General features: G+C 42.9%; 1 protein-coding gene and 1 long non-coding RNA gene across 5 annotated transcripts in view; one reads left to right on the forward strand and one right to left on the reverse strand.

The window, feature by feature from the left end:
- On the reverse strand, positions 1–27961 carry TECTB (tectorin beta). 3 transcript variants are annotated; one of them, XM_041746237.1, is made up of 11 exons: positions 27715–27961; positions 18394–18558; positions 17448–17638; positions 16035–16177; positions 15857–15959; positions 9993–10096; positions 9772–9855; positions 5703–5865; positions 4157–4229; positions 2934–2966; positions 1–1770 (listed from the first exon to the last, which is right to left on the reverse strand). In XM_041746237.1, the coding sequence occupies exons 2-11, from the start codon at positions 18467–18469 to the stop codon at positions 1721–1723; spliced, it is 1020 nt and encodes a 339-aa protein (XP_041602171.1). In that variant the 5' UTR covers positions 18470–18558; positions 27715–27961; the 3' UTR covers positions 1–1720. The 3 variants fall into 3 exon arrangements, with proteins under 3 accessions (XP_041602171.1, XP_041602170.1, XP_041602172.1); XM_041746236.1 differs by lacking the exon at positions 27715–27961 and adding an exon at positions 18714–19025; XM_041746238.1 differs by lacking the exon at positions 27715–27961 and adding an exon at positions 18714–18953 and having other exon boundaries at positions 15857–15929.
- LOC121485620 overlaps positions 5803–27963 on the forward strand; it is a 35149-nt gene continuing 12988 nt past the window's right edge. For both annotated transcript variants that reach the window (XR_005986332.1, XR_005986331.1), the window contains exon 1: positions 5803–5924. This is a non-coding gene — a long non-coding RNA (uncharacterized LOC121485620). The remainder of the gene's footprint in view (positions 5925–27963) is intronic.

Here is a 27963-nt window from a genome sequence, read left to right on the forward strand (position 1 = left end):
ATTATTTTAAGGCATTTTATTTATTCCATAGTACCAGGTGGAAATACAAGATCATTAAACATTATGATAAAATAAAGCAAAACTAATATAACATTGTTTTACTCTGACATGCCAAAGATTTGATTATGGCTCTAAGTATGCTATTTAAGAGTTTTTGATTAGAACCACACAATATGTCTTCTGTCCTTCCTGATTATAAAAATTCTGGATTTTTATAGAAGAAGAGACCCCAGTTGGTTGGAGCTCCATCTTTGAGACCAGTTTAGACTACACTGAGTCATTTAAATCTAGTCTGTTGCTCCACAAAAATGTACTCCGTGTTTCCAGAAATTTGGGAACTAACTGAATTTGTGAGTTCCATAACACAGCTATAAAAGACCCATCAAACTACAGATCTCAAAACTCCTCAAATATATTAAACACAGAGATACAAACTGATGTGTTTTCAAATTATAAGCCCACTAAGTAAGTCTGTACAAGACTAAGAAAAAAACTTAGAGCTCTGGCTTTTCCTATCACATTCTAACTTCTGGGGTCAGCAGTGCATCCTCGAGCTGCCAGTTAACTGTCTAAGAGGATTGGTTCATTCAGTTTTTATTTTATTGACAATGTAAATCATTCATATCAGTGCATTCTGGATCACTGGGGTGGCAGTGTTACCAGGATGTGGCACCATGGCCATTTTTGCAGTTGCGTTTCTGAGTCTTTTGGTAGGTTCCATTCTAACAATCAAGTTCAGGAGACAAAAACAAATATGTGCTTAACTGTTAGAGACTAAATGAGGTCAGACCATTCTGCACAGATGAAAATTTCTTAGATCGAATAGAAAGAAAAATGGTGAGAGCATTGAACATTATAAGGTGTACAGTAGGATTGGGTTGACAGACTTCACAGGACCTGTCACAGATGTCGTGTGTCAGTAGCAGTTTCATTTAATCAATGCCACATTATGATCTTAAATTTATGTTAATGTGGATATTATTCTTTTTTGTAGCCTTATTACTACATAATCTGTAATTTTCTTTTGATTTTAGAAATCTATATCACCTATAAAATGAGTTAATATGTATATAATGTTTATACATATTTAAGAAACACTGTAATAAAGACAAATTAGGTTAGCACTAGGGGCCTCTCAAGAATTGTTTTCCTTTATAATACTCAAGTTTGAGCCAAACTGTTATATTCCACTCTGATTCCCACATCATCATTTGAACGATGGGAACCCCTGCCTGGTAGCTAAACCCTGGTTCTTAAATAAGCATTGTGCAACATCAATGACAAAGGCCCCCCTTGGCAAAGTTGGCTATTCCGGTGCATTCTGTACTTAGCACTGACTTTGTGGTTATGCCCTACATTCTCCTCAAAATGTTCAGCTGTGCTTGGTTGGGTGTGCTAGTCTTTTAAAATTAGAATAGCTTTCACAGGAGTCCACTGCAGCCCTGACTTGAGCATGGGGAAAGGAGACTCCACCAGCTGCAGGAGAAGAACTGCAGGATCTCAGAGCCACAGGAAGTCACAAGAGGAATCGGGGCACCAAAGACCATCACTGAATTTCACAAAAATTATTGGAACACGTAATTGGCAAAGCACTGTTCTCTGCATCTCAACAGTACGCTCTTCTGTTTGTTCTTGTTGGCAGCACGATACATGGGAGTTTGTCACAGACAGAGGAGATGATGTTGAGTGGAGGAGATGTCACCGCCTTTCTGGCGATCTCCTACAACACGACACAAATCCCCAGCATCACGATGAGGTGATAGAGGACATCTGTGAGTCAGACAGGAAAGCAGACAGAGAAAGTTTACATGGAGCAAGGACAGCACAACAAAGAGTTAACTCAACAAAACAGTCAACTTGGGCATTAAATAGATTCTCATAAAAATCTCATAAAGTTTTCATTTTATATAAAATCAGTTTTGTTTATCTTTTGGGGTTTCGGGAGCTCGGTTTTGTCAGTGCAAGGAACCCAACAGATTAACCTAGGTTGTGGACCTCTGACAGATGGGAATCTGAATATGGGTAACACGGTGATGGCACATTTCACCTTAGGGCTTTTGCTGTAGAACTTCCTTTAGAAATGAGGATCTGGGATTAGAATTTTAAAAAGTTGGTTTCCATGATTTCCTGTAACTGGGAGAGCAAAGTCTACATCTGTGAGTTTATTAATAAGTAGAACTGTCTTACCCTATCTCCTCACATAGTTGTTCTCCTTATCATTAAGTTGAGATCTTGGGTCTTAGCTGAAATGTTTCTTCCTCTGAGAGGCTTCCCTGGCTGCTATCTAAATCATTCCTCTACCCCCACTCCAACGTGTCACACTATGACTGGGAAGCGCAGAGGCCTTGCCTATTTCTCTCTGCAGGAGCTCCACTGCCTAGAAGAGTAATTATGGCCAATCTTACTGGATGTTTGCTGCATGCAGGGCATTCTTTGGTGCCCTTCGTTGTAACATTTAGTCCATACAGCAGCCATGTATGTTAGGAGCAATGATTAGCCTAATTTCTTAGAGGAAACTGGGGAGTGGAAGGGTGAGTTCATTGCCCAAGGCCATTTAGTTAATGAGGGTCAGGGGCAGAGTCATAGCAGGGACTCAGAAATATTTGTTGAAAAAACACATCACTGAAAATCACATTCTCTAAATGCAGGAACCCAAGCAAATCTCCCTGGTGCTGCTTTTGTTGAGAGGTGGGACCCAATTCTGCTTCATCCAATTTATCCCCAGCCCCACCCTTCCTGCAGAGCTCAGGGGATGGCTGGAGAGACATCTGTCTGCCTCTGTGCCCCTCTGTCCCAATCAGGTGTGCTTTAAAGAGCAACTTTCAATTCCTAAAAGTTTTGCTGGGGCCAAAGCTAAGCTTCTTTGAAAACACATATCTACCTTTTAAAGGCATTGCTCCATGACACTTCCCAGAGGTGCCTCTTTTCCTTACCTGAGAAGCTATAGAGACTGGAGAATCCCCTGCCTGTAATAAGTAAAGAGAGAGAAAGCTGAAGGTTTAAGAAAAGATCATGGAAGAGCCTCAGATAAATGTTTCTAAAATACAAACCTGACCATATACTCCCCTAATTAAACCAACAGTTTCCCACTGCCTTTAGGGCAAAGTTTATAGCAGGGTTCACAAAATCTTCTTTGAAAGAAGAAGAAAACCATTTTCTCCTTGGCTTTCTAAGGCAGGGGTTGGTAAACTTTCTGGAAGGGACCAGATAGTAAATATTTCAGCTATGGGCCATATGGTCCCTATTGCAACTACTTGACATTGCCATTGTGGCGTGAAAGCATCTGGAGACAATATCTATATGAACACGTGTGGCTGGGTTCCAATAAAACTTTAGAGAAAGCTGAAATTTTCTTTCAAATCATTTTTCTGTGTCATAAAATATCATTCTTTTATTTTTTTGGGAACCATATAAGAAGGTAAAAACCGTTCTTAGCTTGTAGGCCAGAAAACAGCAGGTGGAAGCCTGGATTGGGCCCCTGGTCATGGTTTAGCAACTCTCCTCTAAGATGTGCAGCTACTAAAGGCCCCAGCCTTCCCAGTCCCTGCTCACCCTTCATGTCACACCACTCTTCAGGTCAGGCTGAAAGATGACCCACACAGGTCTTCCCTAGGCCCCAGACTCGGGTGTATCACCTGGCCATGAACTCCCAATGCACCCTGCCTCCTCCACCACCACTGATAGTCAGCTCCCTCTCTCCTGGCACTGAGCAGCTCTCTCCTTGCCAAATGATAAGTTCTTGAAGACAAGGGCCATGTGGGTCTCCTTGAATTCTGAAACCCCAGTGTCCAGCCCAGCCCAGGGCGGGCACGCTGAAGTTTGGTTGACTTGCTCGGGCTGTTCCCAGTACATCTCATTGTCTGCCATTATCCTGGACTGCATGCTCTGCCTGGAGGCTCAGCACTTCCTAATTCCTTGGGGGTGCTGGGGTTTAGGCTGCAGATTAGAAGAGTTTCAGGGTAGTCAGCAAACTTCAACTTGGTTTGGCGTGAGCTATGGCGTCCCCGCCCCCCAGGTGGGAAGCCTTGAGTCGCAGGTGAGGGTAGTGTCTACAGGCACAACTGGTTTGGCAATTCAGTGAAAATGCTCAAAGCGGCTGTGCCTGTGGACGCAGCCCAGAGTGAACTCAACCACTGGGGGAAACCCAGAAGCTTACTACGGAGGGAGAGCTCCACCACCAGGACGCCCCCTGTCTGGTCCCGCAGCAGGCGCTTCCGTTTGTCACAGGTCTGAAGAACCCCAGCAACAGCAGAGGACAGGGGAGGGGAGTGGAAGATGGGGGTGGGTGGCAAGAGAAATGCGCACAGGGGAGGAAAGAGAAAGACCACAGATTAAAAACAGGAATGCCACACTTGACAGAGTCAAAATTCTTCAGTCAACAGATCTTAGTTACCTTATTTGTCATTTATTTATTTATTTATTTATTTATTTATTTATTTATTTATTTATTTATTATTTCCCAGAGTGGTATCTTCATCCCTTCTCTAACTTGGGAAAAGGACAAAGCTTTACCTTGTTACCTGCAGTGACTCTCATTGCAGTGGTCTGAGAGGTGGACACTTGGAAAATATGTTCTGGTTCACTTTATTTTCTTTTTAAAATGTAATGCCAATAATTACCCTTTCATCAACTGTGAAATATCTCTCTGCTCCCTCCTCTTTATGGTGCTCCTATGTGACCATTTTCTGGCCAAAAAATAAAAAATGGGTAGAACTAGAGATTATAATCTTTGTTCGATTGGTTACTACAGGCTATGTGAGCAGGTGTCCTTTTTCAGAAACACTGTGTTCTTCTCACTGGGGTCTCCAAATACAGCAGGCAACAGTTCGCAATTTATCACTTTTAGGTCTAAGGAGGTGGTTCTCAAACCTGAGCATGCCTCAGAGTCACCTGGAGCAGCTGTTAAATCACAGATTTCTGGGCCTACACAGTGTTTCCAAATCAGGTGGTCTGGGGAGCCTGAGAATTTGCATCCCTAACAAGTTCACAGGTGATGCTGAAGCTGCCCCGACCACACTGTGGAACCACAGCCCTAAGGACCAGGTTCACACCTGGCTGCTATGGAAAACTGTCTCCCACCTGAACTCGCTATGCATGTTGGTGGAGTCTGCAGCAGCTTCTCAGATGTGGAGGGTAAGCTGGTCCCTGGCCTGGGCTGCACTGAACATGGCTGTGAACTAGGCCCTTCCTCTCACAAAGTCAGTTCAGCATTAAGTGGTGTTGGGAATTTCTGCAGCATCTCTCTGGCTCATTTCAGGTCTCAGAAACGGACCCTTATGTTGTCCAGGCAAGAGCTAAAAATACCCACCTTTTGCCTTCCATCCAGCACCTATTGCTACCACTTAGGTTTTGAATTTTCCTTGCACTTTTAACTTTTTCAAAGCATTTCCATGTCTGTTCTTGTGCTCATTTTACTTAATATGACTCTCTGAAAAGAGAAGGGCCATCATGACCTATCACCACTGTCTTTAAAGATGAGAAAACGAGGCTCCAGAGATTGTGACATATGCCAGACCATGTAGCTTGTTGGTGGCAGGGTGGACAGAGCCTGTCTGCCCCTACACCTAGTGCCCTTTCTTCCAGAATGCCCTCAGCATGCACATATGCTGATCTGGTGACAATTCCCAGCTAAAAATACAGCTTCTCAAATACCCCCCGCCCCCACCTCAGGTCATATTCTCATTCTGGAGAGAGTGGCTCACCACTGGGCAGGAGAGCTTCTCGCTGTCACAGATGAATGTCTCACAGTGTAACCAAACCTTAGAGAGTTTGGGGATGTTCTGGAACCGGAAAGCATTGAATTGGAAGGTGGCCCTGTGGTCTTTCCCATTCTCATGTACGAGGACTGTTTCATCTGTGGGGCAGCTGGAGCAGACAGGGTGAGGGGAGAAAAAATTAGCTCATGAACTCCAGCAAAACCTGAGGTAAGTTCACAGACAGCAGCAACACTTCCCTGGGCTTCTATACAGCACGTTACCCTTACAAAGCACTTCGACTGGCAGCGCCTTGCCTATCCTTATGATATGAGGTCAAGTTGAGGAGCTATGGGATGGGCGTGCTAGTCTTCACTCTATAGACAGGGGACCGTGGGGTGAAGGGGAGTGACTTATGAGAAGACGCACACCTGGTAAGTCACCATACCTCTGTCCCCAAAAAACAGAAATCCCTGAGAGATGAAGTTGTCTGAAAGACCAGGACATGGACCGACTCCTGTATATGTACAAGATAAAGACACTGGTGCTGAGAACTGCATTTCCCGAAGTACTGACAAAGCCACCTCAGCCAAGCCATATATAACATATTTCTCTGTGTACACTGTGAGGGTTTGCCACTGGGAGTTTGGATTTATGTTGTTATTTAAATTCTATATTATATAGTCACCTTTGTAAAAATTTGGTCATATTTTTAATACAGGCACAGGGCAAAAAATGACTGGAGGAATGCCCTCTAAATGCTAATGCTGGCCATTATGGAGTGGTGCCATTATGGACGGTTTTTGCTTTCTTCTTATATCTCATATTTTTTCCCAAATTCTCTATAATGAAAATGTAGTATTTGGGAATTTCCAAAATCCCAAAGGTAATCATTGATAATAATAGCAAAAATAATGACACAGATGGGTGTTTGTCAAAGTCAATGGTTCTTGCCTAGGGACCATTTTGCCCCCCGCCCCCCCCGCCCCGGAGACATTTGGTATTGTCACCATGGCTAGTCAGGAGATGCTACTGACATGTAGTCAGTAGAGGCCAGGGATGCTACACAGCATCACACAGCAATACACAGGACAGCCCCCTGTCCCCAAAAAAGAATGATCCAGCCCCGAATAATGTCAACGGCATTGAGACTAAAAAAAACAAAAACAAAAACAAAAAAACAAAAAAAACTTGGTTTAATCAAAATACTTTTTCATTTACCAAACATGTGCTAATTCTCTAGTTAAGTGCCAGACATTTAGCAGGATGTTGGGACCTGACATGATCGTTCTGGGCAATGTACAGTAAGGCCCACATGAACTTGGGGATTGTTGTCTGCAGGTGACAGGGAAGACCACAGTCTGTCCCAAAGCTTAAGACCAGTGGACAGCACCACAGTGGACTCCAAAGTTGATGCCCCTCCCAGAGCATCTCTCTGACTCCATTGTCAATCCAACTCAGGGTACATATACCAGAGATCCCTCCAGCTATCTGAGAGCCTTTGAGATGTGCCCTCCTCCACACATTCCATCAGAACCAGACATTAGGGGGCAAATTAGAAGTATAGGGCTGAAGGAATGTCAACTCTGTCAGTTAGTGATTAAAACAAGAAGTGAACAGTCTATCTTATATCTGGACCAGGGGTCAGAAGCCTGGCCACGTTTGTGGTGACTTCTGAGCAATGACAGAGCTGGAGGCATTTTCCAAGTTGTGAAACAAGACCTTGGAGGATCATTTGGTCAATAAACCTGAGATCCTTGTATGAACTCAAGATGTGAGTCCTTAAAATAGCTCCTTGCAGCTGGAGTGTCCAAGGCATGGTGTCAGCCAGTGGAAAACAATGTAAACAGAGCTTTCTGGGGGTGGTGAGGAGGCAAGGCCTGGGCAGGCTTAGATGTCTTGGCTCCGCTGCCTCTTGTCACTGGCTGTGGCACCTGCCCCTCTGTGACAGACATCTTGGGATGGTGGAAGGCCCAAGGGTGACTCTTACAACATCACCACAAGAGTCTTCTCCACATCAGATTAAAATTCCTAATAATATAACTCTTCTAACCTCTCCATATACTCTTGAAAACTGGGTTTTCCTCCAAAAGGGCCCAGTGTGAACCAAAACTTCTGGGAGGTTATGGGAGTGGATTTTCTCATCCCTCCCCTTGGCACTGGTTTTTGTGTATCTCCAACCTCAAGGGGCCATTTTAGCTAGGCAGAAAGTGGAACTAGATGAGGGGATGAGGGCTTCTTTAATTTTATTCTGCGTAGACACAGGTTCTCAGGGTTTCTCCGGGAACCCTCTGATGGGGTAGGTTAACTGTGTGCCTGCATGTGTGACAAGCACCCTAGGTAATTCCTATGCACACTAGAGTCTGCAGACTGCCTGTATAGACCACCACAAAGCCACAAGCATTCCTTTTTCTGCCATCTTGTACATCTGCAGGTTGGAAGTACCAGAGCGATTTGCAGGGAGATGCTTCCATGGTGTGGCCGAGACTTTGCCCGGTTGCAGCTATTGTTTGAGAGAGGTTCCCAATGCCTGATCATAATTTCAGGTCCCTGTAGGTCAAGAATTTATTTCACAATCTCCCTGAAGTCATTTGATCGCACCATTGTCAACAGACCCTAAATGAATCCTTCAGTGACAGGTGTGACATCCAAATTAAGCTACTATTTCTGCAGGAAGCTTTGCTAGGTTGTTTAGATGTGGTTCTGCTGACCTGTCCTATCTACATCGCTTAGTAAATAATGCTGCCTGAGTTTGAACCCCAGATCATCCATCCCCTGACCATCTCTGGACTTTGGGCAAGTTTCTGAACCTGTCTATCCTTTAGACTTTTCCTCTATAAGATAGTGCTTAGTATGCTACCTACTTTATAGGGGGTTTGATAACATTGAAAATAATATTTGTAAGGCCCCTACCTAGAACATGCTTGGTATGTTGCAAGTGCTATATAAGTGTTTGTTAAGTAAAAATAAATAGTTAAAGGTCCAAGTTGGCTCCACCTTTGTTATCTAATCATTTTTGTCCCTGGCCCCAATGTTTACTTAGCTCTGAAGGGTTCTGGCAGCAACATGGGCACACCGGTCTGTTTGGGGAACGGTCTCTTTCATATTTATAGTTCATTGTGTGGATGATGCCCACATCTCAGTCTAGCTCAAACTGTCCTCTGTTTTCCCAAGTTACGATTCTAAGTGTTTCTGGAAAATTGGTATCTTAAGCTCCACATGTCATCCCTGAATGCAAGGGGAACCCAACACATTTATCCAGAATCTTCTACCCTACAACAAACAATTCCTCACCTTTACAACCCACTGATTTGTAAAGAAGCCACATATTTCTCAGGCTTCTTGCCCTGTTCTTCTCTCCACCCCATATCTGATTGGTTGCTAAATTTTGATGGTTTCTTCCTCCCATGGATGACCTTTCCATTTACTTGGCTGCATATCAGTTCAGGCCATGCCCTCTAATTTGGTCTTTCCACCTCCCATGTACTGCTTCTAAATCACCCCATGGATGACTTCCAAAATCATCTTTCTTTTGTACAATCCCAATGCTTTCATCCTCTAGTCAAAAAATTTTAATAACTCCCAACTATCTCCTGAATTAGTAACAAAATCAATGATATTATTTAAATCGTTTGTATACTGATTAGGTACTACATGCTTAACTTTTTACATGGATTATCTAATTTAGTCCTCATCAGGGTGCTGGTGACAGACTAATTGGATTTGATTTCTCCATAAATACTTCTCCATGAATACACATACACTAAGAATGTGACATTACTTAACCCCTTCTGTGCCTCAGTTTCCTCACCTAGAAAAGAGAGATGGTAGTAATGACTGTCTCTTGTAAGGCAAATGGGCTAATAATACACGATAAAGCTCTCAGAACTGCCCCTGGTACCCAGAAAGCACTATATAAATGTCTGCTTGTATCAGTACTCCATCTGGAAGCACAGAGGGTGTCACGGTATGACCCTAAGAGGCTTCATCTCTCCTTCCCAAGCTATCCCAAGCCAAAGTAGCCCCAGATCTGCCTGACCCCACTTCTCAGCACTGTGTTCTGGGGCACGGGACTTACCCCTTATTGATGAGTTGCCACTGCAAGGGATACATGAAATCAGCTGATGGTGTGGCCCAACAGCTGTTCAAAACCACTTTAAACCTGGAAATGAAATAAAATGCATAACTTTGAGCCAGAGGGTTGTATGCCTAGAAACATCTGGTAATTAAAGCTTCTTGGCTAATCTTTTTTCCTTTTCTTTGGCTTTAAAAATATAAATATGGAGGAAATATACTTACCTAATGCTCAATCCTTTGGCTTCTACTCCTGCAAACAGATCTGAACCGATTTCAGATGTCTCCAGGACAAAGGGGGCTTCCTTCTTAGTGGAGAACTTGGCATTCTTTGGAAGGAAATTGACACTGGGCATTATGACCTCTCAGACTGAGCAGATGGGTGTGACAGGAGCAGATGAACTGGGGTGGGGTGGGGTGGGGGGCTCAGGCACATGAGACCACAGTGAGACCCTCCAGGACTAGAGAAGCTATACCTCCTAGGATGCTGGTGCCATCTGAGAAGGGATGAGGGAATCACATCTCTGGATTTGCTGGCCACAAGGGGACATATGCCGGTGAGGAACAAGATTTGGCTGACAGAAAAAAGGTGGAATCCAAGAATGCTGAAGCACTGAGCTTCACTTAATCACCCATGGAAATAGGGATAGAACATATACAACCTTGTTTTGCCCTTGCTCACCTCCACTATGTGCCTGAGGATATTCCAGCCTAGGTCAGAGGGCATATGATCTGATTCCAGTACAGTTAGCAACAATGGCAACAGCAGTAACCTACTGATAACCTACTATGTGTCAGGCGCTGCTCTCTGTTTGAGATAGTCTCTATGTCAGGATATCCTGTATATTGAGATACATCTGGGAACAAAGTAAAGATCTCTGTCTCTAACCACCTAACATTCCAGCAAGGGATGCAGACAATAGACATTAGGCAAGTAAATTATATAACATGTTAGAATAGAATGTAGTACACTATATAGAAAAACTGCAACACATGTAGAGGAGAGTAGGGTAAATTGGAAGTGCAAGGATGGGTAAGCTGCAACTTTAAACACTGTAGCAGTTAAGGAGGTCTCCTTGAGGTTGTGATAGGTGAGCCAAGACTTGAAGGGAGCAAGGAAGCCTGTGCTTCTAGGCTAAGTATTGATACAAAGAAATGCTTCTACAATATATGCAGGCATCTCTGGAAGAATGCTCCAGCCAAAACAAAGCACTGGGAAGACAAGCTGGCAAGACAGCAAGGAGTCGATATGCTGGAGCATGAGTAAGCAAAGGGGTGGGGGAAGGTAGGAAGTGAGAGGGGTAGGTAGTGAAGTGAGAGAGGCTATGGAGTTGGAACCCAGAGACTGTGGTTGCAACTCCAAGTACAGTAGGGAGTCATGACCACAATCTGAGCACAGAAACTGCAGCCTTTGGTCACAGATGTGGTGTGTGGGGTCTTCACTTGGCCTCTTCATTAGGCAGTTGTGGGTGAGTTATTAAAAAATAGTATGTCCGTTGACTTACCCAAAGGAGGCTGATACCCATTCATTTAGTTTCATTCAACTTTAGTAACATCCTTTAGCTACTCTGTGAGTTTAGCCTCTGGAGACAAAAGCATCATGACAGAAGGACAAGGTTCCTAGGCTAATCCTAGTTCCCACACTAAATTATGGGCAAGTCAGACTTTTAGGCCTCAGTTTCCCCTTCTGAAAAATGTGAGTGGCCTTTGCCTTCATCAGCCTTGGAGAAATGTTTTTATGATGGTGACTTTATGTAATAGATGCATAAGGCTTAAGCCAGGATATTAGTTAAAAGATTGAGTTTCATGGACTTAGAGATTTGCAAAACTGCAATGAGTAAACAGTGTCAGCAAGGATATCTAGTTACAATGGACTTTAGCCCCCTAACGGGGTCCAATTCAGGGCATTTGCTGAGAGGCCTCAGAATTATCTTGTAGTGGCTCTCACATTTATTTTCCCTGATTGAAGGTCCGGCTAGGGTTCCAAGTCAATCGCTCAGAAGTCAGTTCTTTTATTCCTGTCTGCCAACCCCCTGCACCACTTCAATAGTTGGAATAATTGAACAATAATGTTCTTTTCTTAATCATAAGTGATTTACTAGCTTACTATGCATTTGAAGCAGCGGATTTACAATGGTTGTTAGTGTTTAATTATTTTCTGAGATTTGTCATATTTCAAGAGACTGTTTACAAATGTGAGACCTAACCTGGGGACCTAGGTTATCTGCAGGTACATTTCCCAGCCCCATCTTCCAGGGACCAGCCAATGGGGTACCAGAATATTGGAATAATGTCTGTATTTGCAGAAGAGCTAGTATGATTCTGTTACAAAGTAGAGAAGAATCTGCACCATTAATTCCATTTCTGAAACAAAATACTTTGTTGGTCAATTTCTCCACTTCTCACCTTATAGCTAAAGCAATTCTCAGCATGATTTCCTCCTACTTTCTTTATAACATAAGTTAGAGATCTATTTCCAGATAACTTCATCCTATAATACCTAAACCATTTGTTTTGGCATTCCTGGAAACATAGAGACAGCACATAAACTACTCATTTGTGGAACAAGATGGAAGAACACAGGGCTTGAAAAATCAAGCCTTCCAGTCCCTACTTGATGGAAAGATTGAGTCACAATAGTCCGTTGACACAGTTAGGATGGGTACATCTGCTTAATAGCAGTTCGCGTGGGCAAGATCTGGGGGCTGGTATTGCTCACAAGCTCAATGTGAAATAGAAATGAAAGAAAGTTGCACAAAGCTAATATTATTCTACATGTTCCCAGAATCTTTCAGAAATAAGAAGGTCACCCCTGACCCACTGTGGCCCACAGAGATCTGAAAAGACCTACAATATAATATTTCAATTCTGGGCTCTGCATTTTAGCAGGGTCAGTGGCCAACTGGATCGTTCTCAGAGGGAAGGGTAGGATGATGGAGCACCAATGGTGGGGTGATGTTGGAGAAGATAAGCTTGAGATAGGTGAAGGGCCATCAACAACACCATGACTCAGTATTATTTCAGAACACAGACCATGACCAATGGGATATCAGATTTCACATGCTGATCTAAAATGAGAAGGGCTCACTTGCCCTTTTCCTTTGGTAAGGAGCCTACCCTCTAGCGATCTTATAGAAGGGCTTTGGACTTTGGGTGGAAGGTCAAGGTTGATCGCCTCTGAAGATTATTCTGGCTTTGGAAGTCTATGAATTTGGCCTCTATTGTTGCATTTGTTCCATCCCAAGCCTCTTCCTTGGTCTTGGTTTAACTGAGAATGGCTAACACTATTTCGATTGTATAAAAGTTAACCTAATCCCATACTGATGTTGATGGTACAAAGGTAACAACCGTACAAAGGTAACAACCCTATAAAGGTAACTGGTGGTGCTAGGAGCTCTCAGAGTTTTCATTTTAAAGGGAGTCAAAGGCTGTGATCATGAGTTTGGCTACTTTCACAGGCACTTATCTTGTGCCAGGTAGTATGCTAAGTGCTTTATAAAAATAATTTTATTGGGATTCCTGGGTAGCTCAGCAGTTGAATGTCTGCCTTCCGCTCAGAGTGTGATCCTGAGTCTGGGGATCGAGTCCTGCATCAGGCTCCCTGAGAAGAACTTCTCCCTCTGCCTATGTCTCTGCCTCTCTCTCTGTGTCTCTCATGAATAAATAAATAAAATATTTTTTAAAAATAATAGTAATTTTATTTAATCCTCCTAATAAATGTATGGGGCAAGGGCTATTATTATTTTTATTTAACAAATGAATACATAAAGGCTCAAAGAGGTAACTGCCTTACTGAATGTCACACAACTAGTAAATGGTAGAACTAGACCTTAAACCAGTGGGCCAATGGCAGACTATTTTCTTAAGCACACTGATAGTCTACTTCTACAAGCTGACTACCTTCCTTTATTTTGGATTGGGGACCAAAATGACTTTTCGCCAGGAACACCAACTATGGGCTATTGGCAAGAGTGAGTGAGAGGGGGTAGACGGAGAAGAAAGGAAGCATGTTGAGTAGAACTGGTGGCTTTGGAGTCCAGCATTCGGAGCTCTTGGAATCCTAAGCAATTAGCCGTGCATTGATTCTTTTGTGCAATCTAGGGCACAGCTCTGTCTCTGGTAATTTGATGGAAATGTATGCAGGGGGCAGCTGTTGCTTCAGAAACACACAAGAATGCTCTCAGAGCGGAAGGAGGGAGGAGAAGAAAAATACCAGTCTCATGGGTCAGGCATAGGAAACCAAGCCCATGGTAAGAATATTGATCAGTATAAAAGTTTTTGTTGCAACATCAGACCCCCTTTTTGTTGAGGTCATTGGTCCTGTAAAGGTCTTGATGGGCCCCAGGGGACGCCTTAGCCTCTTTCTAGAACAGTTCAAGGAAGTGTCCTGTTAAGTCTGTCTATCCAGCCCAGAGGATGGTGTGGGTGATGATGAGACTATACTTCTTTTTTTACTTCTTAAAAATTTTCTTTTCCAATTCTAAGATTTGATATTTATGTCTGAAACTTAGCCCAACATGGCTGATGATGGGTGATGATTTTTGATAATCCTGGCGCCTATTACAAGCTGTCATAAATCAGCATAAGATCATATCTATAATTTTATCTGGTTAAAATAACAATCATGCACATCTGGACGAGGACTCAGTAGTAAAGACAACCCATCACCATGATGTCCCCTGAGACTGTTGTTGATAAGTGAGCCTGTTTTTCTCTCTGGATAGCCTTCATCAGTTACTGCAATGATGTAGCCATCTTTTAATCCCCCTGCTGGTCCACACTGCATTAACCCTCCTGATTATAGGCCCAGGGCCTATACGGGATTCCTTTTCTCTGGACTTAACCATTACTGGTGTGTGGTCAGCAGCAGATCTAGGTTCTTTGGGACCTTAAAGCTTCTATAATTTATAGAGTTCTTTTTCATAAAGAGAGTCAAATTTTTGAATATGAAATTAGACACAGGGCCTTAAATGGGGCCAGCGCGAGATAGAGGTCATGAAACCTCAGCTCCATCCCCTTCATCGGAAGTAAGCATCAGAGAGCAGAGCTGAGAGATCTGTATGCTAGACTGGGCACTGCTTCACACTACCTGTGGAATCATGGGCACATCATTTCCTCCTTCTGGGCTGCAGATCTTTGTCTGTAAATGGACCAGGTGACTCTAAAATCCCTTTTAGAGGATCTCTCACCTTCTGAATTGGTAACTTCTAGGCAGTGGGTTGGTAGCTTCTAGGCAGCGGGTAAAGCAAGTTCAGAGTTCAAGGTCAGTGGAGTTCTAGGTAATATAGTCGTTTCCTTTGTGAAACGAATGGGCTGGACATGATGGCTTGTAAGGATATCTCCCAGTTCTAATGTTCTATGTAAAAGTTTCTATTTCTGCCTGCATCTTCCTCCAGCCAACTGGAGTGTCACTATAAGTATGCCTCCTCATTGGAAGCTGCAGGTTTAAAAAACAAAACACCCCTTCCAAACAGAAGGGCAGCTGGGCTAATGGCTGTTGCACATTTAGTTTTATTTTGAGAAATCAAAGTGTGCTTTTAACTTCAATGTCAATAGAAGCAGCATGCCCAAATTAGACCAAGAGGAAGCCCACTCTCTGAATGGCTTTGGATACCAAAGAACTAAGGAGCAGAGGGCAACCCTGACCTCTCTCCTTAGCTCTGTCCCAGGTAGGAAAGTCACAACTCTGTGCCAAATGCTTTAGCAGGAGCTAGTCTCTAATATCAATCTCTGGAATGGGTTGCAGTGGAAACTTAATCTGGCTTAAGAGTTAGATGTTGTCTGTCTTATTGCCTATTGACCTTCGACAACTCACAGGATTGCTCTCTCCTCAGTTTTCTTATAAGATGGGCACATAGGCATTACATCCCTGTGGCACCTTTTTTGGCTCCTCTGTCCAGTCTATGAATCTACCTTTCTGTGGCATCTAGTCCTTGAAGAGGGGTACAAGTAGACCAAAGCTGATGTCTTCATTTGAATTCAAGAATGGGGTTCTGCATAGAGATTAGGGAAGAGCAAATCCTGAGGAAGCATCCCATCATCTCCTGAACAGGCCACGGGGCACTAATGAGAACCCAGAGACCACTTACAGTGTAGAAGTTGAGAGACAATTGGCTTTCGAATGTGCCCATGCTCCCGTTCTTCACATGAACAGTGGCCACTCTGGAAAGGGGAGAGAATTTTGCATAAGGACTGAAACATACCTGATTGTCAGGGACTGCACGTCACACGCAAGGCAGCCAGCCCTCTACGCTCAGAGCCACTTACCTTTGGTCAAAGGCAGCCTGGTTTACCAAGTAGGTGGAGTGGTAGGTGCAGGAGAAGGAGTAGTTCACAGGCTGGTTCTTTACTATCACTGTGCTGTCATTGGAAACGATGTGGCTGTAGAAGTGGTAGATAGGAGGCTTGTACTGGAGAAAGAGGGAAGGCAGTTAGGGTGGCCTTGGACCCCATGACGAGAATGAGTTGGCTGGGAAAAGTGATCTAAGATGGTCAGACCTATGGGAAGGTGTCAGTGGTGAGCTGAGAATTTCTGCAGAGTTCTTGACTAACCAAAAAGTTCAACTAAGATTATTTAGAATAATCTAGGTCAAAGATTGTACACTTACAAGAAATCCATATACCCATTCGGCTTCTGGCCAAAAGAAGTGGCTAAAGGATCTCTGTGTCCCAGTATCAACTTGTTAATCCATTTCTCCCATCCAAGTAATCTTACATGAATGCCTTCACCCATCTCCTGTTTCTAGAACATTACATCATTATTTGTTTTTTCCCTTTTCCAATAATGAGCAGTATTTCTGTGACTTTTAACTCTGGCTTGTTGAACTCTAAGATTTCAGAATGCTGGAATTGGAAGGGATCTCAAACATCTGTGTGAGAGGTGACCTGCCTAAGACCACACAGATGATTTCTAGTTCCCTCTTTCAGGAGACTCAAACACATGATGATTCTGTTAATCATGTCCATGAGTCTCTAAATCACAGTCCTTGTGGGGACTTTAGGAAGAGGAAGTGACCCTGGGGAGCTCTTTGTTTTCATTTTATGAGACCCCATTTATGTCTAGTTTTTTGCAGTCAAGGTAATAGGAATACTAGGGGTGAGCAGCAGAGCAGCCTCCCTTCGTGACCTCACCCCTACTGGTTTTGTGGCTCCCAGCTTGTGACTTTACTGGGAGGTCTCCTATGTCTCCTTCGTCATACAAGGACATTCGGCAAGAGGTTGCATGTGGTTCCTTTCAATTATTATCTGTCCCAGGTACTTTACGAGACCCAATTATGAATTGTATTATACTTTGGTTACTCCTTTAAAATGCCTTTCCAGTTACTTCAAAGTCTTGGTCAGAAGAAGTCCCACCATCTAACCTGGAAGGATGGCAGCTTGTGAGCCCAAGCTCAGAACTCAAAGCAAGATGGAGATGGGAAATGTATGTTGTTTACTCATGGAAGGTGGCCTCGTTCGTTCAGGCACAAAATTAGGAGAATATAATTCAAATCCAAAGAGTCACTTAAACAAGGCAGATGAAAATAAATTAAATAACACTAACATCCCAGGATATAAAAGTGAGGATTGGCTTTTAAATGGAAATTGGTGAATTCTTTTTACGGGTGGGCCATAGATGTCTTATTTTCGGGGCCCAGTTGGGTAATCTTAGCAACTCCTCATTGGGTGGCCTGGACTTACCTCAGACTGGGTTCCACAATAGGACTTGTTTTTAGGTGACAAATCTGGTATCACAAACTGATAGTAACCTCCTTCGTGGACACCATTGTAACACAGCCCACCAAGTGCCAGCTGATGCACTTCCCAGCCATAGGGACACTCGGGGATTTTGGTGATGATGGTTTTGGGATAACAAAACACAAGAATGACATCTAGAAAGAGGATACACAGGGTTTGAAATCAGATATGAAAATCATATTAATCTTCATAGAGAACAGTGGGTTCTAGGCACACCTGAACATGAAAAGCAGTTGATTAAAAATACTTTTCTCACTATTCTTCATGACTGTGGTGAATGTTTTCCCTAAACCTCAGTCACTGAAGCTCTGCCTTTACAGTTTCTGTTACATTTTTGTGATATCTGCTCCATACTTAATATGTACTCAAGACTGGTCTACTTTTAAGCTTTCATCTATTTTCAGGGATATATCTGTGAAGCCAGATTGAATGGATTAGAAATATATTTCAATTTAAAAATATATACAAATTTGCATGCCCATGAAAGTGAGCACATCATTTAAAATTTTTAAAAATGTCCATTTCATATGTAGCACTGTGAAACCTAATTTATGGCACAGGACAAAAATTCGGTAGGTCAAATAGGAAATAGATTATGTATTTATGAAATTATAATACATTATTATTTATTGATTGAAAATAAATATTTTTATGTCTATTTATGTATCTATCCATTCATCTATCTGGGATTTTCAAATTTTAAAAAAGTCTAAGTTTATCCACTACACTGTTGTTTCCTACGGGAAAAGTCTGGCTGGGCCTGGAGGCTTCACTGGGTCTATGTGGCTACAATACTGCATTTTGATGAAAAGAGAAACAGAGCTCTGAGCTTTGCAAAGAGTCTTAGGAAACTTCCCTTTCCAGGAAGACCGGCTAGCCCAGGGCATACCTGCTTTATTCGGAGTGCAAGATCTCGCAGAGGCTTCCGCGAAGACAGCCAACAGGACAAAGGCCCTCATCACCATCGCTTCTCAGAACCCTCTCTTTGCCAGGTGGCCAAACCAAGCTGGCCAAAGGTTCACAGTCCTGCCAGAGAGCCCGAGCCTCGATCATTCTAGGTCAGAAACATGAGCGAAAAGTTAAAATCAAGATGAAAACAAAGCAGCACACACAGTCTTGGGGGAAAATTTTCCAGGGAGATCAATAATTCTGTCCCTCTTTCTTAATGGTTCCTTGTCTGTGCTGAGAGGCAAAAAGTGGGGCTCCTACCACTGGGAACGTCAATGACACATGCGGTTGCTCACGTTCCCGAATGTTTCATTCTCTCTGGACCGTAGAGGCTGCCTCCCAGATGCTCCCCAAATCTCCGACCTCAGTCCTCGCTCGACTTTATATCAGCTGAGGGTGTAAAAGAAACCGGCTCCAGATAAATCACAATGAACATGCATTATCCACTGTGGGGGGAAATAAAGGGAAACCTTGCACAATAATCCAATGGGAAGCTCAAGTTCAGCCACTTGAATCTAATTTCTTTTACTTCACAGAGTTGGAAAAAACCTTTTTTTTTTAACTGCTTCAACCAGGATTGGAATAAAAACTTCCCCCCAAACAAAAAATAACTCTGATTGGAGGCAAACTAATTTCTGCATGGCTCCAGGGGACAGTTTTCTTTCTTTATGTCTTACTTTCTTTGCTTTATTTCTTGTGTTCTTATCTTTATATGGAGGCTATCTAAACTTTAAAGAAGACCGACGTTCAACAGTGTTACACCTGCTACTCAAACAAAAAAGGTTGTTTGTGTCAATATAAACATGGTAAGGGGGTCCCCTCTAATATTTTTTAATAAACTCTGAACTAGAATGTCATCCTGGCATTTCTCTAGAACTTCATCCTGAAATATAACCTCTTATTTTAGATCTCCAGGCTCTTGAAGTTTTATTCGTCTCCCAGAGCAGTGATATTGGAAGAGGGAATTTAAAAAGGTAATCTTATGATTCAATTCTTAGTCAACAAACCAGATCCCACGGAAACAACAAATAAAATCCTGCTTGTGTGAAGCTTCTGAATATATTGCATGAGATTCTTCAGCACCCAGAAATTTAAGAATGAAAAATCAGGATTTGTTTTAGTTTTTGTTTTTAGAGGAAACAGACTCTTTCATCAATCAATGGAAGCCACTACATAAAGCCCTTTAAGAGACAGTTATAAAAAGCACACACACACAAAAAAATGCCCTGCTTGGCAGGGCTTTATAATGTAGCTGAGAAGTTAAGTCACCAATACACAATGACTCAGAGTTGGAATACTGGGTTAAATCATTGTTTTGCTACTTACCACATTTCCTTAGTTTGAAGATACCCATCCCTCCCTCCAAGAGCACATAATTTATGGAAACACTGGGATGTGTTCTATAAGCAACGTGCATACATAACACGATAGAGTTTCTTTATTTCCAAAAACCTACTGTTAAGTTGGTGGTATGTCTTACAATGATGGTGTCAAGAAAACAAGGAAGTAGCCATGTGGCAAGTCATTAAAAATTTCTGTAACTCACTTTCCTTCTCTCTAAATGGATGCCATAGCCCTGGGCTTACCTTACAGAGTGGGAGAGCAATGAAATGAAGGCTCTTATAAGCTATGAAGTAGACAATAAATAATAGATTACATGGACATATAATTAACAATTTCATGCAAATGTCTATGTCCCTGAGTTGGTTTTTTTGTTCCTCTCAAAAAAAGGTACATAACGTGTTGTATCTAGTTTCATGTAACAGGAGGCATATCTATATTATATAACAGACATGCATGTATTTTATGGATAAAGACCAAATGGGCTGAAGAGAGGAGGGGGATGGTTCATATTACTTTTTTAGTCATACACTTGGATCAAGTTTCATGTGGCCTGGAAACACCAGCATGTTTATACTCATCTCCACAGTTCATTATAGGCACTACTTCTTGAGCACAAAAGGCACTGGACTCTAACAAGTATGCGTGAATTCTTTGAGTTCCTCTTTCCTCAGGCTTCGCACTAACCTACCTTATTTCTACCTCTATCATTTTCTTAAACATTTACTGAGCCTCAAACATATACGTGTGCTGGGAAAACACAGACATGTCAGTGGTGCCAGGAACTGGGTGGGTGGGTGGGGGATGCGTAGCGATGAAATGTGGGATGGAGAGGAGGGAAAAGGGGGGAAATCATGATGCTTGGCAGAGGAATGAACCAGTAGCTCAGGTCACAGAGGCCAAAAGCAGCCTTGCTTCTAGAGAATGGCCCCTCTGATTCGACATAATGATTGTTCATCACTAATAACTCACTATTGCTACTCTATGTATGTTGAGATACCTGTTTCTATCTCAAGAAGATTCTTTTCACACATCTTCAAGTATATCCTTCCTTTCAGCCAACTTTGGCTCAGGCAGTTCAACAGGATCATCTAATCTCTGACCTGGAAGGGCAGAGTTCACTCAAGGAAAGTGTTGCAGTAGAAATGAAAACCTTTCTTGTCTCCCAGTGGAAATGTCGGATAAACACCTGCAAGATGCTGTGAGTTTGGGCAGATAGACCCTGCTGTTGGCTTGGAATCAGAGGCCCACCCATAGCATTCTCTAGCTGTGGGTTCTTGGGCAAGTTACATAGCTTCTGTGAGTTTTAATTTCCTCCACTCCTGAAAGGATATGATAATATCTATGACATAGTGTTAGGGTATTAAATAAGATATAAATTGGTTTATATAGACATGGTTTGGTTTCCTCTATTAGGGGTAGAGCATCATTGTTTTATGCTTTATTCTATTTGGGAAATCCAAAGAGGGGAGCCCATTAGGAGCGGGTCACCACTGGACAGTATATACATTATTGCCATCAATGCTGAATTATGTCACATGTAACTAAGAGCACAGGTTCTGAATCAGAGATTGTGGCTCTGTTACATTTCCAGTTGTGTGATCTTGGGCAAGTAACTTGATCTCTCTAAGCCTTCAGTTTCTAAATCTGTAAATTTGGGCTCCTATGGCCTAGGGCTGTGGCAAGGGACTAAAGAAATGATACATGTAGATTGCGTAGCACAAGGCCTGGTCCACAGTAAGTGCTCAGTGAAGGTTTGCTACCATTAAGTTTATTCGTCTGAGGTTGGTAGCCTCAAGTTGGGAAGACATGTCAATAGTGTTCCTGTATGAACTCTGGGCATTAGAATTATTTCTAATGGGAATAATTCTCTCTTTAGAAGCCCACCTTAACAAAGAGTAGGTGCTTTTGATTTCTAGAAAAGCCTGATAATGATAAGATCTCGCCTACAATTTCTTGGATGTAGGGGCCCAGCTAACAATCAGGTATATGATACTCCTTTCAAGGGCAAGTTGAATGAAGTTGGGGAAGTGGAATTAACTTTTGTGGCAGGCTGCTTACTAGATGTTGAATTTGCATAAGAAACAGAACAGGACAAAATGTACTGGGGCTGAACAGTATTTGATACTTGCTCTGATAAAAGGTAGGAGGCTCCTATTTTTTCCTGGTAATTATCCCACTGTTCTGCTACCCCACCCCATCCCCTCTCTGCCTTCCAACACCCCTCTCCCTTCTGGAGATGAGGATGCAGGCAAAGGGATGCCACTGGGAGATGGATCCCAAAGAAATGTCTCCCGCTGAGACTTATTGCTATTTCTCCATAAACCACACACACAAAACTGATGGGAAGATTTGAACAATCCTGGGATCTCAAAAGAATGCAGTAAAGGGGGTTTTATGGCGCTCATCTGAAAGGTGAGCTTGTCTCTCAAGTGTCTTTTTTTGCAAATTGCCAGGGAATAGAAATTATCTGTTCTATTTGAAGGTCTTGCATGATTTGTGAAAGCTGATTCAGACACCAAAAGATTTCCATTTGCAAAATTCCAACCAACATTTTCATTCATCGGTCAGAAATCATATAGGTGATGAATCCTGATGATAAACAAACCAGGAAACCCTTACTATGGTAACAGATGGTACTTTAGAAATAAAGGTAATAGGCATGCATTAAAGTTTAAAAGGCTGCTTTATTAACTTATTTTTTAAAGCACACTGTTTTGAGTTCATTAAATGTTGGCTTTGTTAAATGGACTCCATTGTTTCCTTTAAGCCCTGAATCAAGCCTTCTTCTACTTTGTGGGAGACTCTTTTGCCAATTTGCAAATGAGTGGGTGTTCCCATGCAGTCTTCAATGGCTTACTCCTTGGGAATTAATAGTTCTCCAGAGAAAGCGGTGTTCCCCTTAGAGAAAATACACTTCATAAAGGAGAATTGAGAAGTGAGAAAAGAGTCTGTGCTGATAGTGCATCAGAAATTCAGAGCAAGAAGCCCCACCTCCCCATCCCTCCCCAGACCCAGCAGCCACAAGTTTCAGGGAACCAGATTGCCTCGGGAAGGTAAACTGGTCTGTCCAGGAAATCCTCCAGTCTTATCTGGCTAATCTCTAAGAAGGGGGCCAGGGGTGGGGGGATAAATTCTTACCTTTTTCTCAGAAGAGTAGGACCCATTGGTTCTTCCCTGGCCTGTCTCCCCACCACCCTCCTTGACTCCAAGTATAAGACTAGAGAGTAAAAAAAATAGTTCCTCTTCAGATCAACATTAAGGATCTCATTACTGGTCAAAAACATTCCGTTCTTAAAACTTCACGAGATATCGTCCTTTTATTCTTTATCCATTTACTCATTTATTCATTCACCAAACATGTAATGAGTGTTATGTACCATGTAGTAATCAAATACATGCATGTGAATGTGTACATGGATGGTCCTCGGCTTAAAGATGTTTTGATTTAAGATTTTGTTGACTTCATGATGGTGCGAGAGTGATGTGTTCAGGAGAAAACCATGCTTCAAATTTGAATTTGGATCTTTTCTCGGGCTAGCAATACATGATCTAATACTCTTGTGATGCCGGGCAGTCCCATTATAAGTTGAGGAATATATGTGGATCTGGGGTAAATGTAAGGATATTGAGGAAGGGCACATGATTGTTATAAAGACAAAGAATACAGGACAGAGAAGAGGCATCTAAGTTAGATAATCTGGTCAAAATGGGGCCTGAAGGATGAAAATGCATTGGGGTGGGTGTCGATGGGATTTGTTCACATGTATACACACATGTATGTGTGAGTATATATGCAGGGACAGAATATTCTAGGCAGAGTGTTTGGCATTTAAGGAGACTCTGATTTATAAAATATTTGCTCAAGTTATTCTTTGGAAGAAGCCAAAGAACTTTCAAACTGTCCTCAAACCCAGGAGGGTATTATTCTGTATTTCTTTGTGAAGTCAATTACATTTTGGCCAGTTTGCCAAAAGAGACCCGGTCAGACTCCTTCTGAAGTCTGAACATGCGTGACTCTGATTTGCCTCTCACTAACTCTCAGTCCATTCTGCTTCCTGCAGCTCCACAGCCCCCACAGGCAGGCACCATTGTTGAAGTGTTTCTGAGGGGAAGGCCATTCCCACAGTGCCTCAAAGGGGTTTATGTGTAACTGCAGTACACAAACCTACCAACATTGTCCCTTTGCTCTGAGAACCAAATTGTATCCTGGGGTTGGGGAGGGAGTGTTTTCAAAACCTTGCAGTGCTGGTAGCACTCACCCTGCAAAATGTGTGCTCCACACATTTAGTTTACGAGTGTTAAATCGTCTCATGAACTAAATTCTGAGTAGTCCCATTTTTCTATTTTTCTGACCCTAACATGTGGGTCTCATTTGTTAAATAAACTGGCAGGATGATGTGTGACACTTTTAAGTCTGCTTTGCATCTCAATGCAGACATACATTGTGTGCTTTTGAACGCAGAGAGAGAATGACAATGCCTGTGTTAAACATTTGGGGAAGGTTGAAAACTTGGGAAGGTACAAATGTAGTTTCTATTATTCATAGAAAGTAGACATGCCAATTGATTTTATTTTATTCTTAAGATTTTATTTATTTATTCATGAGAGACATAGAGACACACAGAGAGAGGCAGAGACACAGGCAGAAGCAGGCTCCCTGCAGGGAGCCCACAGAGGACTCAATCCAGGGTCTCCAGGATCAGGCCCTGGGCCAAAGGCAGTGCTAAACCGCTGAGCCACCAGGGCTGCCCAACAGATCAATCTTCTTAAAGGGCAGCCCCAGCCTTAACAATTCACAACCTGAAAATCTTTAATGAATGCTCAGTAAATATATGTTAATTCCCTAGTGAATGAAAAGCAAAGGCCCTGACCAGGGTTCAAGGCTTCAGATTAGAGAATTATCTGGAAACAATCTGAGAGCATACCCTGGGGTCCCTGAATGTCCTAACATTCTGTGGGTAAGCCTGTGCTCAGAAACATAGATTCTGGGTTGTTAAAGAATGACTGAGCCTGGGTGGCTCAGTTGGTTGAGCATCTGCCTTAACTCTGGTCATGATCCCGGGGTCTTGGGATGCCTGCATCTTGGGGGGTCCCTGCTCAGTGGGGAGTCTGCTTCTTCCTCTCCCTCTGCCCCTCCCCCTGCTCCTCCTCCCTCTCCCTCCACTTCCTCTCTGTATCTCAAATAAATAAATAAATAAAATCTTTATATATATATAAATGAATAACTTATTTCTGATCTTCTTCTAGGAAGGGTTAGTTATCTTACTCCCTGAAAATTTTTAGATGTAACTGCACAGGCCCCTGTCTTTAGTAGAAGAGAGAGAAGAAACTGCTGTTGGATCTTGAATCTACTCCTCTGCACACATTCAATGAATATCAGCCTCTACACTACGAGCAGGGAAAGGGTCACAGAATGCTCCTGAGCCTGTGCAGGGTTTCTATTTAATTAATCTAGTGATTTATCTGGAAAAACTAGTTTATGCACAATGGCAGTAGCAGATTTTCTATAAGGAAGGGATTTAATGTAGCATTCTAGTTGAAAGGATAGGATGTTTCAGCGATAAGCTGACCTTACATAAGACTAAAATCTGGGAACCCTGGGTGGGGCAGTGGTTTGGCGCCTGCCTTTGGCCCAGGGGGCGATCCTGGAGACCCGGGATTGAATCCCACGTCGGGCTTCCGGTGCATGGAGCCTGCTTCTCCCTCTGCCTGTGTCTCTGCCTCTCTCTCTCTCTGTGTGACTATCATAAATAAATAAAAATTAAAAAAAAAATAAAAAAAATATATGAGGGTTCTCTTAAAGGAATGAGGTGGGAGCACTGGGAGGAAAAAAATGATTTTGGAGCTACATAGACATGGGTTCAATTCTGACCGTCACTTACTAGATCTGTGGCCTTTAATGAGTTACAAGGACATTCATCAGGTAAAGGCTCTACCTTCTCATTAAAAATAAAATAAAATAAAATAAAATAAAATAAAAAAGACTAAAATCTCAACTGTTCATGTTGAAGACTTAAGTGGTTGCTGTGGATTACACAAAAATGGAGTTCCTCCACTCCCCTCTACTACTACCACTGCGCTACCAACCAGGTGATGCTTTTTGCAGCACTCATGACCTCTGTCCCTTTTTCATCACCCAGTGCTCCACCTCTGCTTCCTCTGGCAATATTGCAAGGCTGTGCCTGTCAACTCCAGCTCCATTAGAAGTGCCCACCAATGGCCATCTCCTGGGCCTTGCACCAGCAGAATTGCCGACAGTGTAATGGTTACTTTGATGGCAACTGATTATGTGGGAAAAAAAGCATCAAACAGACAAATAGAAAGGGGCTCATTCTCCCTTTTGTGTCCTCTGCTGCTGAAATCTGAAGAGCAGAGCCTGCAGAAATAATGGGAACAGGGTTCAGTGTAAAGACTTTACACATTTTGGAGTGGCCAGGCCTTCTGACTCCAGGCAGCCAAGCCTCAGGTCTCCGAATAGGGTGGTAGGCTCCTGCCTTGGTAGGGGGTAGGTGGACAGAAGAACTTGGGGTCCTGGACTGACATGTCAGTGGCTCAGAGCTAGTAAGGATTTGGGTGAATGAGCAGGACAGTAAATCTTGGCACAGTGTTACTGTATCCTCTTCTTAAGCTCAGAGCAGATAATCCACTGCTTGCTGAGTTCCTCTGTAGATCACTGGTCATCCCAGTAGAGGATCTTCTTGGTCAGCTAGTACCTTATTGGCAGAGCTCTTTTGCCAGGCCAGCTATCTCAACGATTACTGACCAGCCTACAGAGGGACCAACTGACCCCTTGTCCAATCAGCTGAGGTTCAAGTTGGTTGAAGTATAGTAATCAGGTATAAGAAAAATTTGGCTTCTTTCCTTCAGAGGGGCGTTGTAAGTGGGTGGGCTTTAGAGTATTGTGTCCACTTAGACTGACAGTGAGACACAAGCTGTGTGTCTGTGAACCCATTACTTAACCTTTCTTTCCTCTACTTTCCTCATTTGGAAGAAAGTGATAATGCCAACCTCTGCCTCCAACGGTTGTTGAGAGACTAAATGAGATAAGATTGATAATGTACTTGGCATCTAGTAAGGGCTCAATAACCAGTAGCTATTGCCATCATCTTAACATCATTTCTCAAAGTCCCAGTAGGGCAGTTTTATCTGGCTCCTTCCTCTATGGGGTTCAGACCCCTCATGTAAAGGACATCTTTCATCTAAGCCCTTTGGGCTTCTGCTGGATAACCCCAGGGACTCATGTGTGTGAGGAGCTGGGGGGGGGCGCACCTTTCCTATTCCTTGCCAGGTGCCTTCAAGAGTCTGGGAGCGTCAATGTTCAAGATGCTTCTTGGCCCCAGTGAAGTCTTTCTGACACTGACTTTTAAATCACATCCTATGGAACCATTCATGCACCGACTCTGTCTTATCAGCCTGTGTCTGCTCATGTGCTGGGAAATCAGGTCAAAGCAGAACACACAGGGTCAGGGCTTGCAGGAGAAATTTAGGTCAACCCCCTCCCATCGTCCATCTGCCAGACTGGGACACAGGTGAGGTGTCTTTCCGGTTTTGTTCCCATTTGCTTCTTATCTTCATTGTCCATCTTTACAGAGCCCATTGATCTAGGGATTTTGTGCTCACTGAATATTTGTTATATTTAACAATTTGCAATTGAAGGGTTTTATCTGGCAGTGAGCCAGTGAGCCAATAGGTTGGCCCAAACAATGATACAGTAGCTTCCACTTTTCAAAAGTTTACACTCTGCCACTTTTACAAGAGATCGACGTTAGGACCTGTCTTCACTGACCAAAGGAAATCCAAGGAGGATTTTTGCTTTTACCAAAAAGGGAAAAAGCAAAAACAGCATGCAGTGTTTGTTTTGCAGAGGGTGGTGACAGAAGCAGTCCGCATCCCCAGCCGCAACGGAGGCCCCACTAACCTCCTTCCCAGAAGGACACTCAGCATCTCAGCATGGAACCTCCAGAGCTCTGAACTGTGTCTGTGACCACCCGTGCCGTATCTCCATTTATTTTTGGCACCCATCAGCAAGATGTGTCCTAAAGTATCAAAAAAAAAACCTAATAGAGAGTATTTTGTGGGTCTGGGAACACTTGAAAATTTCCCCATGTAGATTAATAGTAATTGCTTCTCTGCCTTATGCTTTTTCAGCTTATTAAAGCTTTCAAAG

This window comes from Vulpes lagopus, chromosome 2 (genome assembly GCF_018345385.1).
Source record: "Vulpes lagopus strain Blue_001 chromosome 2, ASM1834538v1, whole genome shotgun sequence".
In the NCBI taxonomy this organism is placed as follows: Eukaryota; Metazoa; Chordata; class Mammalia; order Carnivora; family Canidae; genus Vulpes; species Vulpes lagopus.